The sequence below is a fragment of the Bos indicus genome, chromosome 3, assembly GCF_029378745.1.
Source record: "Bos indicus isolate NIAB-ARS_2022 breed Sahiwal x Tharparkar chromosome 3, NIAB-ARS_B.indTharparkar_mat_pri_1.0, whole genome shotgun sequence".
NCBI classification, from domain to species: Eukaryota; Metazoa; Chordata; class Mammalia; order Artiodactyla; family Bovidae; genus Bos; species Bos indicus.
In genome coordinates, this window is record NC_091762.1 from 78,233,941 (window position 1) to 78,251,812 (window position 17,872).

General features: G+C 40.2%; 1 protein-coding gene across 1 annotated transcript in view; it reads right to left on the minus strand.

Annotated features, from left to right (window-relative positions):
- Nucleotides 1–17,872, minus strand: part of IL12RB2 (interleukin 12 receptor subunit beta 2) — a 90,333-nt gene that overhangs the window by 29,091 nt on the left and 43,370 nt on the right. The window contains exons 9-10 of the mRNA XM_019957298.2: nt 12,010–12,229; nt 675–875 (exon numbers count right to left, since the gene is read on the minus strand). Coding sequence (XP_019812857.2) covers nt 675–875; nt 12,010–12,229 — 421 coding nt within the window. The remainder of the gene's footprint in view (nt 1–674; nt 876–12,009; nt 12,230–17,872) is intronic.

The following is a 17,872-nucleotide window of genomic DNA, read 5'->3' on the forward strand; positions in this document are numbered from 1 at the left end:
TGCCTATGCACAGGATTAAATGATTATTTATGAAATTTCTTTTCAGTTTAAATTCATATTGTATGATACAGAAATTTAAGATGTACTCCAAAGATAAAATGAAATAAAAAAAAAACACTGATTAACTTCTGTCCAATTGTTTGAATGCATTTTCAGATGCTTTCCATAACTTGATATATGTAACCACTGACAGATTTGCAATTTGAGTATGAGAGAAACCAACTGTCATATAGATAATTCTGGGTTTATTATCACACAAATAATAAGCAGCAGAATTGGAAATGAAAGATCTCCTGGTTTCCTCATTTGTAATAATGGGGGAAATAACTCTTGCTACATATGATTTTTCTCACAATTAAATGAACTCCCAAATGTAAGGTGTCCATCACACTGACTGGCTACTACTTAGCTCTCAGCCATGCTTGTTGGGTTCATTATTTACTCATCATATATGGCACTGTCCCAGGCACATGAGTTTTCAATAAATCCTAGAGGTTTTAGTCAATCAATGGGTCTTCTATGGCTGCAGTGGTGCACCCTGATGGGCTCTAGGTCATCACTGCCCCTCTTCTCACACAGCTGTAACTGAGAGCATGGCTTTGGGTTCCTGCCTGAAGTTTCCTTGAAAAACGTGAACTTAGTAACCCTTGAAAAGGAAGGTGAATATTGAGTACCTGAAATCAGAGCAGACAGTCTGTAGGGGGGACTCCACAACCAGCCAAGAGGGGGCTGCATACCAGCCCCTGGGTGGAGCTCCCTCCACTCCACCACGTATTCCTGCACAGCAGCGGTAGCTTTCTCTGGAGGTGTCCACGTCACCATGAGCTTGTCCATGCCCTCTGACTTTGCCAAGACCTGTTGAGGAGCCAGCAACTCTTTATGGGGAAAGGTGGGGGGGAAAAAAAAACAAAATCACAGTGGAAACAGATATAAAAAACAACTACCCAACCCAGCAAAGTTGTGGCAATAACCGACGTCTTTTAAAGGACTTCAGGTTCACAGATTTTGTTCATCCAGCTTCTCAGTTCTTGGAGAACAGGCATCGGTGCCAGGACCCTGTGTAGTGTTATTTATGGAATTATTTCCCCTTCATCTTCCATTTCACTTTCCACTTCTGTGTCCCCAAAGGTACCTGCTCTAGTGATCTATAATATGCATCCTTCTAATCTACCTTCTATATGTTTATTTACATATATATGTGTCCTTGAGAATTAGTGTTGCTTTCAGTTTGTGTGTTGTATTTTCCTGAAACACATTTGGAGTAAATCTAGTGCTTTTCCTAACTTTTATTTTCCCACTCAACAATATGTTTCTATTCTGCTGCTATATGAAAATCAAGCTCATTCCTTCAGATTACTGCCTCAACATGTTCTTTGTGTAGTCTCCAAGTGACAAGCTTTCTTCCAACTCTTTGTCAGCACAAACAAGGATGCAATGAACCTTCTCTTGCATGTCCTTGTGTGTGCCTATGTAAAAGTGTCTCTCTCATTCTCTTACACTGTTGGTAAGAATGTAAATTGGTATAGCCACTATGGAGAACAGTATAGAGGTTCCTTAAAAAACTAAAAATAGAGCTACCACATGACCCAGCAATCCCACTCCTGGGCAAAAATCTGGAGAAAACCAAAATTTGAAAAGATGCATATACTCTGATATTCATTGCAGTACTCTTTACAATAGCCAGGACATGGAAGCAACCTCAATGTCCACTGACAGAGGAATGGATAAAGAAGATGTGGTACAAATATACAATGGAATATTACTCAGCCATAAAAAGGAACGAAACAATGCCATTTGCAGTGACATGGATGGACCTAGAGATTGTCATACAGAATGAAGTAAGTCAAAAATAGACAAATATCATGTAATATCACTAATATGTGTAATCCAGAAAAATGGTTCATATGAACTTATTTGCAAATCAGAAACAGAGTCATAGATTAGAAAACAAATTTGTGGTCACTAAGGAGGAGGGATGGGATGAATTGGTAGATTGGGATTAACATATAAACACTACTATATATAAAATAGATGACTAAGAGAAATATCAGTAACCTCAGATATGCAGATGACACCACCCTTATGGCAGAAAGTGAAGAGGAACTCAAAAGCCTCTTGATTAAAGTGAAAGTGGAGAGTGAAAAAGTTGGCTTAAAGCTCAACATTCAGAAAACGAAGATCATGGCATCTGGTCCCATCACTTCATGGGAAATAGATGGGGAAACAGTGGAAACAGTGTCAGACTTTATTTTTCTGGGCTCCGAAATCACTGCAGATGGTGACTGCAGCCATGAAATTAAAAGACGCTTACTCCTTGGAAGGAAAGTTATGACCAACCTAGATAGCATATTCAAAAGCAGAGACATTACTTTGCCAACAAAGGTTCGTCTAGTCAAGGCTATGGTTTTTCTGGTGGTCATGTGTGGATGTGAGAGTTGGACTGTGAAGAAGGCTGAGCACCAAAGAATTGATGCTTTTGAACTGTGGTGTTGGAGAAGACTCTTGAGAGTCCCTTGGACTGCAAGGAGATCCAACCAGTCCATTCTGAAGGAGATCAGCCCTGGGATTTCTTTGGAAGGAATGATGCTGAAGCTGAAACTCCAGTACTTTGGCCACTTCATGTGAAGAGTTGACTCATTGGAAAAGACTCTGATGCTGGGAGGGATTGGGGGCAGGAGGAGAAGGGGACGACAGAGGATGAGATGGCTGGATGGCATCGCTGACTCGATGGGCATGAGTCTGAGTGAACTCCGGGAGTTGGTGATGGACAGGGAGGCCTGACGTGCTGCGATTCATGGGGTCGCAAAGAGTCAGACACGACTGAGCGACTGATCTGATCTAATCTGATCTGAATAAGAACCTATTGTATAGCACAGGGAACTATATGAATGTTCTGTGATGACCAAAATGAGAAGGAAATCTAACAGAAGAGTATTGTTCAATCGCTAAGTCGTGTCCGACTCTTTGTGACCCCACAGACTGCAGCATGCCCGGCTTCCCTGTCCTTCACTATCTCCCAGAGTTTGCTCAAACTCATGTCCATTGAGCCAGTGATGCCACACAACCATCTCATCCTCTGTTGCCCTCTTCTCCTCTTGTCCTCCATCTTTCCCAGCATCAGATTCTTGGAATCAGATGGTCAAAGAATTGGAGCTTCAGCTTCAGCATCAGTCCTTCCAATGAATATTCAGGGTTGATTTCTTTAGGACTGATTGGTTTGACCTCCTTGTTGTCCAAGGGATTCTCAAGAGTCTTCTCCAGCACAATTTAAAAGCATCAATTCTTCGGCACTCAGCCTTCTTTATGGTGCAACTCTCACATCCAATCATGACTATTAGAAAAACCGTAGCTTTGACAATTAGGACCTTCGTCGGTAAAGTGATGTTTCCACCTTTTAATATACTGTCTAGGTTTGTCATAGCTTTTCTTTCAAGGAGCAAGCGTCTTTTAATTTCATGACTGCAGCAACTGTCCACAGTGATTTTGGAGCCTAAGAAAATAAAATCTGCCACTGTTTCCCCATTTATTTGCTATGAAGTGATGGGACCAGATGCCATGATCTTAGTTTTTTGAATGTTGAATTTTAAGCAGCTTTTCCACTCTCCTCTTTCACTTTCATCAAGAGGCTCTTTAGTTCCTCTTCGCTTTCTGCCATTAGGGTAGTGACATCTGCATATCCGAGACTGTTGGATTTTCTCCTGGCAAACTTGATTCCAACTTGTGATTCATCCAACTCAGCATTTTGCATGATGTACTCTGCTTATAAGTTAAATAAGCAGGGTGACAATATACTGTCATGACGTACTCTTCTCCCAAATGTGAACCAGTGTGGAGTGGATATATGTATATGTATTACATAACTGATTCACTTTGCTATATAGAAACTAACACAACATTGTAGAGCAACTATACTTCAGTTTTTTAAAAATAGACTCTCTCTACATATAAATGCACACAATTTTTCAATTATAAACTAAATTCACCCATTTCCCTAAATATGGTCAGACTGATCTCTAAAACAGTAAATCAGTTGACCCTCCAACAAGAAAAGCATGAGAGTTCTCATTTCCCCACCAACATCTGGTATTTTCTTTCTCATTTTCCCAAGCTGGCACATGTAAGGAGGTATTTAATTGTGGTTTTATTTTCGTTTTCTGATTTCTTACAAGGCTGAGCTCTTCACATATTACTAGCTGTCTGACTTTCCCCTTTTCATACCTCACTCATTTTTTTTTCTGTTGTATTTCCTGTCTTCTTCCTGATTTGCAGAAATAACTTCTATATTCTAGATATTAATCACATGTTAGTTTTCAACACTAAAAATATCTCACTCTAGTCTTTCAAGTCTCTTAATTTTATGATGTGTTTGTTGAACATAAATACTTACTTTGATGTGGATAAATTTACCACAGTATGTGTATTTTGAGTCTTATTTATAAAATCCTTCCATTCTGGGGTCACAAAGATACTTAACTACATTTCCTCCCATTTGCTTTTGGTTTTATTTTTTAAATACCTTTCATATTTAGGTTTTTAATCCAAATCTAGCTAAAGGGTGTGTGTGTGTGTGTGTTTAAAGGAAATAAGCTTTATTATTTTTTCCACACAACAGGTCAATTTTTCCAAATGTGGTACCACCCCTGTCACACACTAAGCTCCACATATTCATGGGTTTGTGTGTGGATCAGCTTCTTCACCAGAACACACTGGTCACATTACAACGCTCTGTGACACCTGACTATTTGGTAGTTAAAGTCCCTCCTCATTTTGCTCTTCTTTTTTTCAAAGTGATCTTGGGTATTCATGAAACTTTATTCTTCCATATAGCTCCTATAATCAGTTTATGAGAGTCCTCAAAAATTTCAGCTGGTATTTTTATTGGAATTATATTAAATTTACAGCTCAGTTCAGGGAGAACTGATATTGTTACAATGTTAGGTTGTCCCATTTATAAATATGATGTTTCTTTGAAGTTGTTTGGGTCTCTTTTTATATCTTTTAATGGAGTTTCAAAAATTCCTCCTTAAAGTTTTAATGTGCTTTTTAAGGTTAATTCCTAGACATGTTATACTATTAGTTTGCTATTAAAATGGCATCTTATTTTCTACTTCTTTTCCACTATGAATTTGTGTGTGTTATTCTTATTCTAGCCGACCTTCTAAACTCTCTAATTAGTTCTCATAATTTGTCTATGGCCCTTGTTAAATTTTCCATGTAATAATCTTATTAGTTGTACACTTAAAATCTCTTCTTCCCAATCTTTGAACAAATCTCATTTCCTTTTTTTTTAAATCTTGTTGCTAATTTTAAAAAAGAATGTTCCCACATATCTTTATTAAGATGATGCTTGCTGCATGTTTTTGGTAGAAAGTCTTTAAAAAGCTAAAAAGTTTTCCTTTTTTTTATAGCTTTCAAACAGATTTTATTTTTATAAAATACTATTTACTAAAAATTTTGTTTTACTAAATACATTTCTATATCTGTTAAGAACATATCCCCCTTTTCTCCTTCAGTATTAAAGTAATGAATTACATTGATACACTTTTCTGATATTGATCCATCTTTGTATTCTTGGGGGCAACCCTGCTTGATCATTCTGCACTCATTATCTTTTCTCCTTTCTTCTTAAAATAGACTTTATTTTTTAAAGCAGTTTTAAGTTCACAGCAAAATTGAGTGAGATGTACAGACATTTTCCACACACCCCCGACCCCAAACACGCATCACTTCCCCCATTATCGACATCCTGCACCAGAGTAGTACATTCTGTAAGATTCTTGATAAATATGTTCAAATATTTCCCCTTTCATTCACGTTTTCTCTTAATTTCTTTTAATTTAATTTAATTTCTTTCTCTTAATTTCTTTTATGCAATTATCATCACTTATTCTTTCAATGTCTTAAGTCTTCTTATTTTTCAAACTCTTTTCCCCTTTTGATGACTTTTAAGTTTCTCACCCAATCTTCCTCTCACTCATTCACTCTTCAGATAAGTCCTTTCTGCTATCCAACCCATTGGGTGAGTTCTTTATTTCAACAACTGAACTTTTCATATTGAATCTCTATTTAGGGCTATTCCACAACCACCTGTTTCTGATTCATGTTCCCAGTATCCTCTCTTATCTTTCTAAGGATACTTCTTATGCTTACTCTAAACTCTTATTTATTCAATTATTTCTGGTTGCACTGGGTCTTCATTGCAGTGAGCACGCTTTCTCTAGTAGCAGTGAGCAGGGGGCCACTCTTAGTAGCTGTGAAAGGCTTCTCTCCGGTTGCAAAGCAGGGTCTCTAGGTACATGGGCTTTAATAGTTACAGAACATGGGCTCAGTGGTTGTGGCGCATGGGCTTTAGTTGCTCCACAGCATGTGGAATCTTCCTGGACCAGGGATTGAACCCATGGCCCCTGCATTGGGAGGAGGATTCTTATCTGCTGGACCACCAGGGAAGCCCTTATTCTAAACTCTTGGTCTTTCTATTGTGCTGATTATGCGTCCTACCACCCAAGTAATCCCACTTGGTGCCTTTCCTTCCCAGAACTGTGCCCCTCAGATTTCTCCTAATTTTCTCCTTTGGGGTCATGTTTTATTTCCTTGGATTGATCAGCAGCCTTGACCTTCATTTTTCTATGGGGGGAGTCGTGAAACCTTAGCCAGAGCTTGTGCTCCTCCAGGTAAGCTTAGGTGAGGAGAAGGAGCTTTTCAGAGTGGAGAACCAGAGAGCCTATAGTGATGCACCCTGAGCTCTGCTTGGCTCTTGGGAGGTGTACTTGGCAGCTCCGGAACCTGCCCATGCCTCTGTGGCTGACACTGCTCTTCATGGGAGAGTGGGGCTGTCATTCTCTTCTATAACTGCCAGACCATGGGGTTGGGGGGCAGGAGAATATCTCAGGCACTCTTCATTAGGTTCCAGGGCTTCCTCATAGTCATTCTGCCCTGCCCTCCAGACTTTCCTGCCCCATAGTAAAAATACCAAGTAAAATACCATAGTAAAAATACCAAGGCAACAAGGGGAAGAAAAAGGAGTGCAACAAGCCAGTGCCACCTCAGTCCTCTCCATTCCTCACTATTCCCCATTCACAGGTTCTCAGTCATCCTGTCCTGTCTCTCCTGTGGATCTTTGGGTGGGTTTGGTACCTCTGTGTTAGCTACCTTGCCAGGAACTGGAATTCCCCAGCCCTGGTTCTTTGTCTTCATTTGCCTTGGTATCTTATTTTCTGGCTATGCCACAAATTTGTTTTTGTTTTGGAGAATAAAACGTATTCATTCAGTAAATATGTATTGAGCACGTAGGGTTTGAAAGACTCTTTGCCAGGTGATGGGCTAACACAGTCAATCAACTTTTCTAACCACTGGTCTCATTGCAATTAGCTAAGTAAATCAACTTGGCATTGCCCAGTCTCTGAGTCACCACACTTGCCAGGAACCAGCCTGGATTTTCTCCCCACCGTGTTTGCCAGGGCATGCCCTCTCTTTTAGAACTTGGCTAACAACTCATTTCTGTGACATCTTTCAAAATTATTCTTCAGCCTTTATCATTCAAATTCCCTCTACATTTTCATTAAGAGCATCTGAATAGAGTTATGAAGTTCATACGCTATTTGGAAAAGTTGCCCTCCTGACAGGTGGCCTGGTTTTCAGTCTAGCTTTGTCACGAATTGGATGTACGATCTTGGCTAAGTTACTTCACCTCCTGGGGCCTCAGTCTCTGACATCTGTGTGGGCCTCTATGGTTGTGCTAGCTTCTGACTCTGGCCATAATTTCCAAAATTCCTGAGCACAGGGACAGGTCTGAAATATTAAATGTGTTTTATTTCTTGACCAGTCTGTTTAGCACACATTCAGTTTTCATCATAAACCAACAGAATCATTCTCATACTTCTTGATATTCAATGCTGTGGCATATGCCTTTTACAAACAAGTTGTCCCCGCTTTCTCAAAATCGATACAATTCTGCCGCTTGGGGCACTATTTTTCTCTTTCTGGGAAGAAAGCTGTTTCTGTGAGTTGTGTGAACTATACTGAAAGAGAAGCAGCAAAAGTACATGGTACACTATTCCTACAGATCATGCAGAATTTGGGACACGAGAGCTCCCCGATGGGAGATTTGCAAATCTGTCCTCCAGGTCTCCCTAGGAGGCTTGACTACTGCTATTGGATGGCTCAGGTGTGGCCTTAAGAGAGGCAGTGGGCTCTTAAGATTTCTAGGACCAGGACCCTTTTAGCTACAGCCTAGGTCTAGAGAACTGTTTCAATGTCTTACTTTACCACCCCTCCACATTTCTCTATTTTGAGCCTCATCCTTAATGACACTCCTCCATTCTGAGAGGGGGAATTGTGCCTCTTATGTCTTTTTGGCTTCTGGATCCATCATCCTTCAGCTCCTCAGGAACTTCATTCCCTTAATGATCCCCTTTCCCCTTCCTCGTCAACTCTTTCCCACCCTGGTTCTTCTTTTCAACTTCTATGCCTGCTCAGATCTTACTTTAAAACAAACCTTGCCTGCATACCTGCACTGTTTGCCTGGCTAACACAACTCGTCTCTCTAATCTCTGTTCACACGAAGCCTCCCCTCCATGCCCACGTTTCTACTTTTCTCTGTTCCTAGAGTGCCCTGTGCATATCTCTTGTCTCACATATATCCTGTACTGCAGTTTGCTTTTTTTATATGATTGCCCCTCCCACTGGACAAAATGTAATTGTACTTTTTACCTATTGCTGAACTCCAGTTACCTTATATAGTAATCTCAATAAATTTTTGTTGAATCAATAATGCAGAGGCCTAATGAATGTGTCATTTTGAGAAGCTGTTTTCAAATCTAAGTAAAGAAACTAGAATGGGCCCAGAAAATTCAAGATGCTTACATCCTCAAGACCCATCTGCAGTGAGGTTTAAAGAAGTAAGGTATTTTGACATACTACTTTTTAATAAGAGCAGGATATTAAACAGTGGTAAGATCTCAATTTTCCCCTACAGGATCCCTTTAAAAAATTTACACATACAGTACTTACTCAATGAAGAAGCAAATTTGAGTATAAAAATCACCTGTAATACCACAATGTAGATATGACTTCTGTTGATATTTCCATGTACATTCTTCTAGACTTCTTTACTGTGCTAAAATGTCTATTTGTGTAAATTCATATTTTAAATTGCATTATACCATGTATACTTTTGAAAGCCTACTTTTTCACTCATCATGTGCATCTTTCCACACCAATAAAAACACAGCTACAATATTACTTTTATGCTGGAGTGGGATTAAGGTGGGTGAAGGTTATGATATATTTAACCAATCTACCCTCTATTATAAAATTTTAGGCTGTTTGTAGTGTTTCATTATTTCAAAACCATTTCAACAACAAAAAAAAACATTTTAAAACCATTCAACAAAAAAGCTTACATTTTTTTTTTAAGCTCATGCCTTATTATTTGCTGAGGATGTATTATTAATGGCATAGTTTCCTGGTCAAAAGATATATTCATATTTGAAGTTTTTTATGTTACAAGTTGACACATTTCTCTTCAGAAAGTTGTACCAATTCATGAGCTTCCCTAGTGGCTCAACTGTAAAGAAAGTGTACCAGTTCACACAAAAGTGGCTTTTCCCCACACTTTCACCAGTATAGGTTATGCTGATGCTACTTACTCTTTTTTATTTTGATCTGATTGCTAAGGTTTTTTTTCTTTCAAAACTTGCATCTCATTGATTGCTAGTTAGGCTGAACATGTTTTTATATCTGTATTGTTCCTTTTATTTATTTATTTATTTGTAAGTGTTTATTTATTTATTTCACTGCCCAGGTCTTAGCCGCAGCATGCAGGATCTTCTAGTTGCAGGATGTGGGATCAAGTTCCCTGACTAGGGCTCAAACCCTGGCCCCTTGCATTGGAAGAGTGGAGTCTTAGCCACTGGACCATGAAGGAAGTCCCTATTCCTTTTATTTTATATTTGACTTTCCTGTTCATATCCCATTATCTCTTATTTATTTGAAAAGTTATATGTATTTGCCAAAAATCTATCATATACTTTTCCTAAATTGCTCTTTGCATTTAAAACCTTATTTACAGTGTTTTTTAAAAATTCTTACTTTACTATGCATAAAGTTAAGCTTTTTTCCCATAGGTAATCCATCTTTTCCTTCAGGTTTCTTCTTAGATGCCTTCCCCACATGAGGCAGAGATTACCAGTTACCTACCAAATACCCTCTTCTCATCTTCTCTAGCAAGAGAACAATGTGTTTCTAAGTCTCCTTTGTAGTTGGGTGTGACCAAGTGACAAGTTAGGATCAATACTGCAAGTGTTGTTGTGTGACTTGGGGCAAAACTCCTCAAGAGTGAGAGGTGAGGCTTCTCCCTTCTTTTCTGCTGCCTAGAAGGAGACAGCTGGAGCTCCAGCAGTCATCCTGGACTATGTGGCAGAGGGTACAGAAGGAAGGAGGCTGGAGTCCTCATGAGTACAGCTGTCACACCAGCCCTGGGCTGTCTACCTCCAAACTTCTCTTCTATAAGAGAATAAGTAAGTCACTATAGTCAAGCCTCTAGAAAGAGCAACTACCACTCCTAAAAGAAATTCCTAACTCATATGCTGACCCAAGGGTATATCAATATTTATTTGTATTTTTATCTACTATATTATCTCTACCTTTACAGATATATGACTGAAAAGACTTATAACCAAGATTCAATAGTATATATAAGATGAGAATTCTTGGTAGAAGCTTCTTCAAAATAATAATTGCTAGGCTTCCCTGGTGGCTCAGGTGGTAAAGAATCTGCATGCAATGCAGGAGACCTCGATTCAATTCCCAGGTCAGGAAGATTTGCTGGAGAAGGGCTAGGCGGCCCACTCTAGTATACTTGGGCTTCCCTGGTGGTTCAGCTGGTAAAGAATCTGTCTGCAATGTGAGAGACCTGGGTTTGATCCCTAGGTTGGGAAGATTCCCTCGAGAAGGGAACAGCTACCCACTCCAGTATTCTGGCCTGGAGAATTCCATGGACTGCAAAGAGTTGGACACGACTGAGTGACTTTCACTTTCAGACCCCAGTGTGGATAAACTGTTACACTGAATTTTAAGGAAGAATCTAATTATAGAGTTTTATTCTATCAGGCATTTTTTGAAAAAGTTAGGCCGACAATCTTGACTAAAATACTTTTATAATACAGGTCTTGAAAATAGTTTTAGTATCTATTTTCTTCACTAATTATCAGCTTTAATCCTGACAAGGTAGCTTTCAGAGGATGTGACTATAAAATATGTCTAGCTAGCTGGGAGGTTTTCAATGTAGATAATTGGATACATATCTAAATTTGAATAATAAAGAGCTATAGTATAGCAATATTGTACTATAGTTCCTTACAGTCAGAATTTCATTTTAATATTATTGGTTTTCAAACATGTTTTGACTATAGGTATGCTTTTTCTAGAACTTGACAACACATATTACTCTTGCTCATGGAAAAATTAGCAAGATATTAGTGTTCAATTTAATGAATATTTCCATAACTAACATTTATTGTTTATATGTGTGTGCATACTCTCAGTCATCTTCGACTCTTTGTGACCCCATGGACTCCAGTCCACCAGTCTCCTCTCTCCATGAGACTTCCCAAGCAAATGGTTTCCATTTCCTCCTCCAGGGGATCTTCCTGACCCAGGGATCGAACCTGTGCGTCTTGCATTGGCAAGGGGTTCTTTACCAGCTGAGCCACCAGGGAAACCCCAAACACCTATTATGTATTTATTAGTCTCTGTATTTAAACTCACAATGACCTGCAATTCAGGTAATGTAATCCCTAGTTTAGAGAGGAGGAAATTGAAGCTCAGAGGTGTTAATTCATTTGGATACTCACTGGCTAAAAGGAAATTTCAGACAGCCTTTGAAACCTGTTAATTTCAAAGTCTACACTCCTGTGCTACTCATACCAGGCCCTGAGCTGGGCCTGAATGAGCTAAGAGATTAGGAAGACAGTTTCCTACAAACAATATTAAAGAAAATTTGGTACTTACCTGCCCCACACAGATCCGTTATGTTAATGCGAGTGGGCAGGGAACTGCCTTTCGAGTTAGCTGCAGACACAGCCGCAGCCCAGTTCCCAGTTCTGGGAATTACCCAGGTCCAGGAAGTGTGTTCTGTGATGTTCTGTAGTGTGATTTCCCCTCCTGCCACCTTCTGCAAGGTCACTTGATAGTGGAGGATTTTTCCTCTTGCTTCCGATAGACTCAGATTCTGCAACAAAACACACTTACTTACTGTGTACTCTCAGACAAGGTCACTGGATGCTCTATGCTAGGACCTCATGACTGCCTGCAGCAGGTGACTACACTAGAGTGACCTTTTTTTTACATTTTTTCATTTCTTCCACCACACACTTATGCTCCACCAAGCTCCACCACTTATAGAAAACAATCAGTTAACATTTTTAAAAAGTTAATTCTTAAAGAATTGTTTGGGAACAATCCCAGAAAGTAAGCATAAAACTAATTCTTTGTATTGTAACCCTGTTAGACAAGGACCATGAGAAACAGAATCACTGGAAATGGAGAGTTGCCCAAGCCTGTGTTGGCAGTGCCTGTCCATGCCTAGTGTAGGGAGAGAAAGGCAATGCTCACCAGACTTAAGCATCACAGTTTTCTTGCAAGGCTCTTCTTTTCATGGGGTGTGGCGTGACCTCAAGATGCTGAAAAACACACCTTAGGGTTGGCAAATGCCCCTTTTTCTGGTTTCCTGCTCCTAAGCCATCTTTTAATAATTTGGTATCCTATGTCTTTTATCTGTCAGGAGAGGCTGGGTTAATATGAATATCTGCTTCATTTAGAATTTGTATCTTCCACTTTAAGTGAAAAAACTGGCCTTCTGATTATAATTTGGCTTCTGAAATAATTAGCATGCTGCAAGAGGATGCTCCTATCTGCTGACTCAGGCCTTCTGGTTGGCCCAACAGCTGCAATTCTCACTATAAATTAATGCATGAACAGCCAGCTTTTTCATATTTCAGGCTCTGGGAGCTTGAATGATGCAGGTCATGTCCTAGGTGCCTTTCTGGATCCACAAGGGCCAAGACTCGATCATAAAACATGGTCAATGCAATGGGTGAATGCCATGTGGCTGGGGGCATTTTGGGGTGCACGTTCAGCTTTTCCCTATAAGACATCCTGTGTCCTGGCAAGAACCACAAAGTTTTGGTGGGGCAAGTGTCCATCACAGCTGATCTTGTGTGGATTAAAACAAGTGAGTGCTTTTGACATTGTGATGTTCTGAACTGTTATTAATAAACATGCCCTTGGCCACAGAAGAAAAAAAAAAGATAAATAAGTAAAAGCTGGGTAGGGAAGACCATTCGATCAGGTCTCTCTCACTCCATCCTTCCCTACTTGTCTCTTTGGTAGCTCCAGAGGGTAGCACCCAAATGTACTTCCCAAGAGTTGGCGCTCACAAAACTCCTCATTCTTGCCAGGGACCCAGGAGGCAAATAGGGAAACAGCCTCTATTATGGCCCCCTCATTGTCCTTCACAGATACCTTGGTAATCTCATGCAATCCAATGGTAGAATGCTAACAGAAGGGGGGAAATGTCAAGTCCTCCTGGGTCCAACGAACCTACGTAGTGACTGCTGTGGAAATCTATCTGATCCCAGTGATCTGGTAAGCAGAGGTGTGGGTTGGAAAGATGAGTGAAGGAGGGCAGCGAAGGGCCTGGACCTATCTTGCATTTTCTCTTCAGATCCCATATTTTTGAGCCGCAAATATCAGTGAGAAAATGAAGATGGGGCCAACAAGTTAGACAAAGGAACATGGTATCCCTTGACTTGTGCTTATATAAAATGTCAAACTCAAGTTTGGGGATAAAGGTTAACATCAATCAGTTAACTAATCTCCTTAACCAAACTGGAAAATGGACCTAACTTGTCTAGCAAGGTCCATAGAATAAAAGATTCAATGAGTTCAGTGAGTCAGTGGGGAAACAAGTATTTAGCCAGCAGGCAGGCAGTCTCCTGAAGCACCTGAAAACAGTGTGATTAGGTTAGTTAAAAAAATTAGGTAACATTAAGTTTGCAAACCATGTACATAATCCATCACCCGTGGATTAACCTGGCTCTAAGGGAATGGAATAACAACAGAATTAAATAATGGAATAATTATTCCAGTTTTAATAAGAGCTAGAATAGAATACCAGAAGAGCAGAACTGGAGGGGATTCTCCAGATGAACAATTAATTCAGTGTTTCATTTTATCAACAGAGGAAACTAAGTCCCAGGGACACGAGATGATTTGCTTAAGGCCACTCAAGAGACAGATGGAGGAGCTGAGTGGAATCAAGGGCTCCTGACCTCCAGACTCATGACCCCTCCACTCTGACTCTCTACTCCTTCTATTGGCAAGCCTGAGACAGTTGGTGAGTACAGGCGCCATATTGCGTAGTTGGGTCCTCAGTCACCCTTCTGGCCCAGAGTTGCAAAGCAGCCTCTGTAATTGTGTGGCTGTGGTATGCTCTGATGTGGAACATCAATAGTGGGCATGAGGTTGGTAATTTGGGGAGGGTGGAGATCCAGAATTCTTTCTCCAGAGCCGACAGGCTCTAAGTCAGAAGGGGACAAGTTCTGAAACAAAAAGAACCTTGGCCTGATGAGCCAGCTGGGTCTTTTCAGATAAACTTATTTTTCCCTCTAGTGTTTATTTGGGTGGGTGAGAAGGGGGAATCTATCATCTATTGGGCCATACCATGAATCAGGAGCTCTACAATGAGTGTCACAATAAATGTGACACTCCCTATTCTGATGAGAGTGCTAAAGCTCAAGAGAGGTTAAGAAATAAACTTGTCCCCATAGTAATGTGAGATTTTAGTGCGCCCCCTGGTGGATGTGAGAGATGAAGGAGATACTCCTATTGAGCCAGGGATCCCTGTGAACATCACAAAGACAGGGTACTTCTTGTCCCTTCTTGGACAGTGCTAAGAGCAGATTTCAGCCAGTGATATTACTGTCGTCATCTTCTTCTACTGGTAAGAATACACTAAGAAGAAAAATGTGTCCACGGCTTCTCTCCCTTCAGTTTTCTTTCTGCTCTGTCCTGTGGAAAATGACCTAAACTTGGTGAACTTAGCCTTTCTGACTTTGGTTTGTCCAAAGAGCAAGGAGTGAGCTCCCTTATAAACCGTTATAATAATTCTGCTGCCTGAAAAGGCTTTCAGAATCAAAAATAACTTGGTGAATGCAATCCAAGAAAGCACAAAGTCTGATGCATTTCAGAATGCATTGCCCCGTTTCTGTTTTAAAGTGTATTATAGGAAAGGCGTTTCTGTGAATTGATAAAGCATTTCCTCTTAGGACTTAAAAACTACTGTACTGACAATAAAGTACTATTTTACTTCTGAATTTCTCTTCAGGCAAAAAATAACTTTTTAAAAACTGGTAGAGTTTAGCCTATATCAGAGAAGAGCGCCTGTAATCAAGACCCTTTGGAAAGCTGAGGAGTTTGAACATTTACTAATCACAGCTTTATCTGTGAGGTTTTTTTTTTTTTTCTTTTGGGTTCTGAAACACTGCTGACTTGGTTCTTGTTATTAGGACAGATCTTTGACTTTTCTGTTCCACCACTTAGCAGCTGTGTGACCTTGGGCAAGCTGTTTCAACTCTCTGAGCCTCAGTTTCCTCACATGTAAAGTGAGGATAATTCTTTGTGCAGCACAGGTGTATTGGAGGATTCAGTGACCTAAGGGAAGCAGACTGTTTCAAAACAGTGTTTGGTGCATGACAGATGTGAAGACACTTGGTGGGTACTGTTTATTCACTCTAATATAAAAATCATCATGATTGGCACTTTACCCTTATGGCTCTTCTTTGAATCTTCTATTATTCTTAACCTGGCATATACCACAGCTCCCTGTAGAAGTCTCACCAATATCACACAGTTGATTACAAAGTATATATACCATTTGTGGGTTTAAGCCTGAATACTTCAACTTTTCAACTTATGACTGCCTTCAGCAACCCTAGTTCAAAGTAAGGACAGTCTTTACCTGGAAGGTTTGAAAATCACTGTACTGGAAATTTCTATCTGTGGATCTGTTTTCCCCATTAGCCTGTCAGTTTATTTTTGCATCCTCAGTGTCACACACAGTGTTTGCCTCCTAACAATGACCTTGCAAACACTTTTCACAATTCTCTCTTTAGTTTTCATAGCAATCTCATGTAGTATATGCTGTTATTATCTACACTGTGCTCATAAGGCACAGAGAGGTTGAGCACCATGCTCAAGGACACACAGCCAGCAAGTGGTAAAGCTGGAACTTGAACCCAGGTAGCACAGCTGCTCTACCTGGAGGATGAGGTCTTAAACTGCTGTCATGCTGGCACTCAGTAGACATTCCCCAGGTGTTCTGTTACTCTGAACTGATTTACCTTCTGGCAGTTACCCTGGCATAATGATTTCTATCTTGTTTTATAGCTGGAAAACAGCAAAATAATGGAAACTTTTTAAAAGCAAGCTTTAACCCCCCTTGCGTCTGTGTTTTCTATGTTCTGTTAATTCTCTGCTACTTACTCTTATCTTTGTCACTGACCACATTCTGCTATCTAATCCAAATTCCCTGCAATTGCAGCTGGTATAGCATGTGTGACCAGCAAGCAAGGGAAAGCAACCTGTTCTGTCTGAAAGCATCTGCAGCAATTCTGTGCCAGCCTGTGTTGGGACAGGGCTGGGAAAGGGAAGGAGAAAGAGTTGAATACCACAACAAAACTAATCTTCCCATCTGCTGCTTTTGTATTTAAATATTGATTCTGATGTTGTATAGCTCCTATAATTACATAAGGCTCCTGGCAGCCAATCTTCCCTGGGGATTCACAATAGACCTTTGTCCTCCATCAATATAAACCAGGTTACAAATAATACTTCCTACTTTTATTGAATCCCTTTCATATGAGGAGGTCAAAGAATTCATGGCTTCAGTGCAATGTGATACAGGCTGGAACACTCTTCATTCACCCAAGACAAAGACAGGGAGAAAGAAACCAAGTGAATGTACTAAACAAGCTGCTTCTGATCTCAACTGTCTTTCTGAAGCTGTGCTGTTAACTAGTATGGGGCTGGCTCTTTTCTCTTTCTCCTTGTCTTCTATGGTTTGAGGGTAGCTATTTATCAAAATGAATTACTTCTTTTAACAAGTGAGTCTTTTCCCTGCTCAATCTTTTCCCCACTTTTGGAAACAAGCGTTTCCCCATCTCTCCTTTCCTGCTTGTCAAGGCTTAGGAATCTTGCTCACTACAGGAGGGAGCCATGTAGCCTTTGAAATGAAGCTATCCTGACCTAGGATGGGGTGCCATCTGGAGGGTGAGCTCTTGGCCTCTGTGCCATACTGGCACTTAATAGACACGTGCATGCGTGCGTGCTCAGTCGCTTCAGTTGTGTCTGACTCTGCGACCCTATGGACTGTAGCCTGCCAGGCTCCTCTGTCCCTGGGATTCTCCAGGCAAAAATACTGGAGTGAGTTGCCATGTCCTTCTCCTAGGGATCTTCCCAACCTGGGGATCAAACCCGAGTCTCCTGCGTTGGCAGGTGGATTTTTTACCACTGAGCCATGAGAGAAGCCCCAAGATAGATCATTAGTAATTTTTAAATTGATTACATGTTGAAATGATAACATTCCCAATAAACCTGTGTTAAGTGATACATACTATTAAAATCAACTCCATCTGTTTTTTTTAATTTCCTAAAATGTGGCCATGAGAAAGTTTGAAATTACACATATGGCTTGCATCTGTGGCTTGCTTTATACTGGGTTGGCCAAAAAGTTTGTTCAGGTTTGTGTGCCCTCTTATGCTGAATGAACTTTTTGGCCAACCCAATATTTCTATGGGATAGCACTTCACTAATG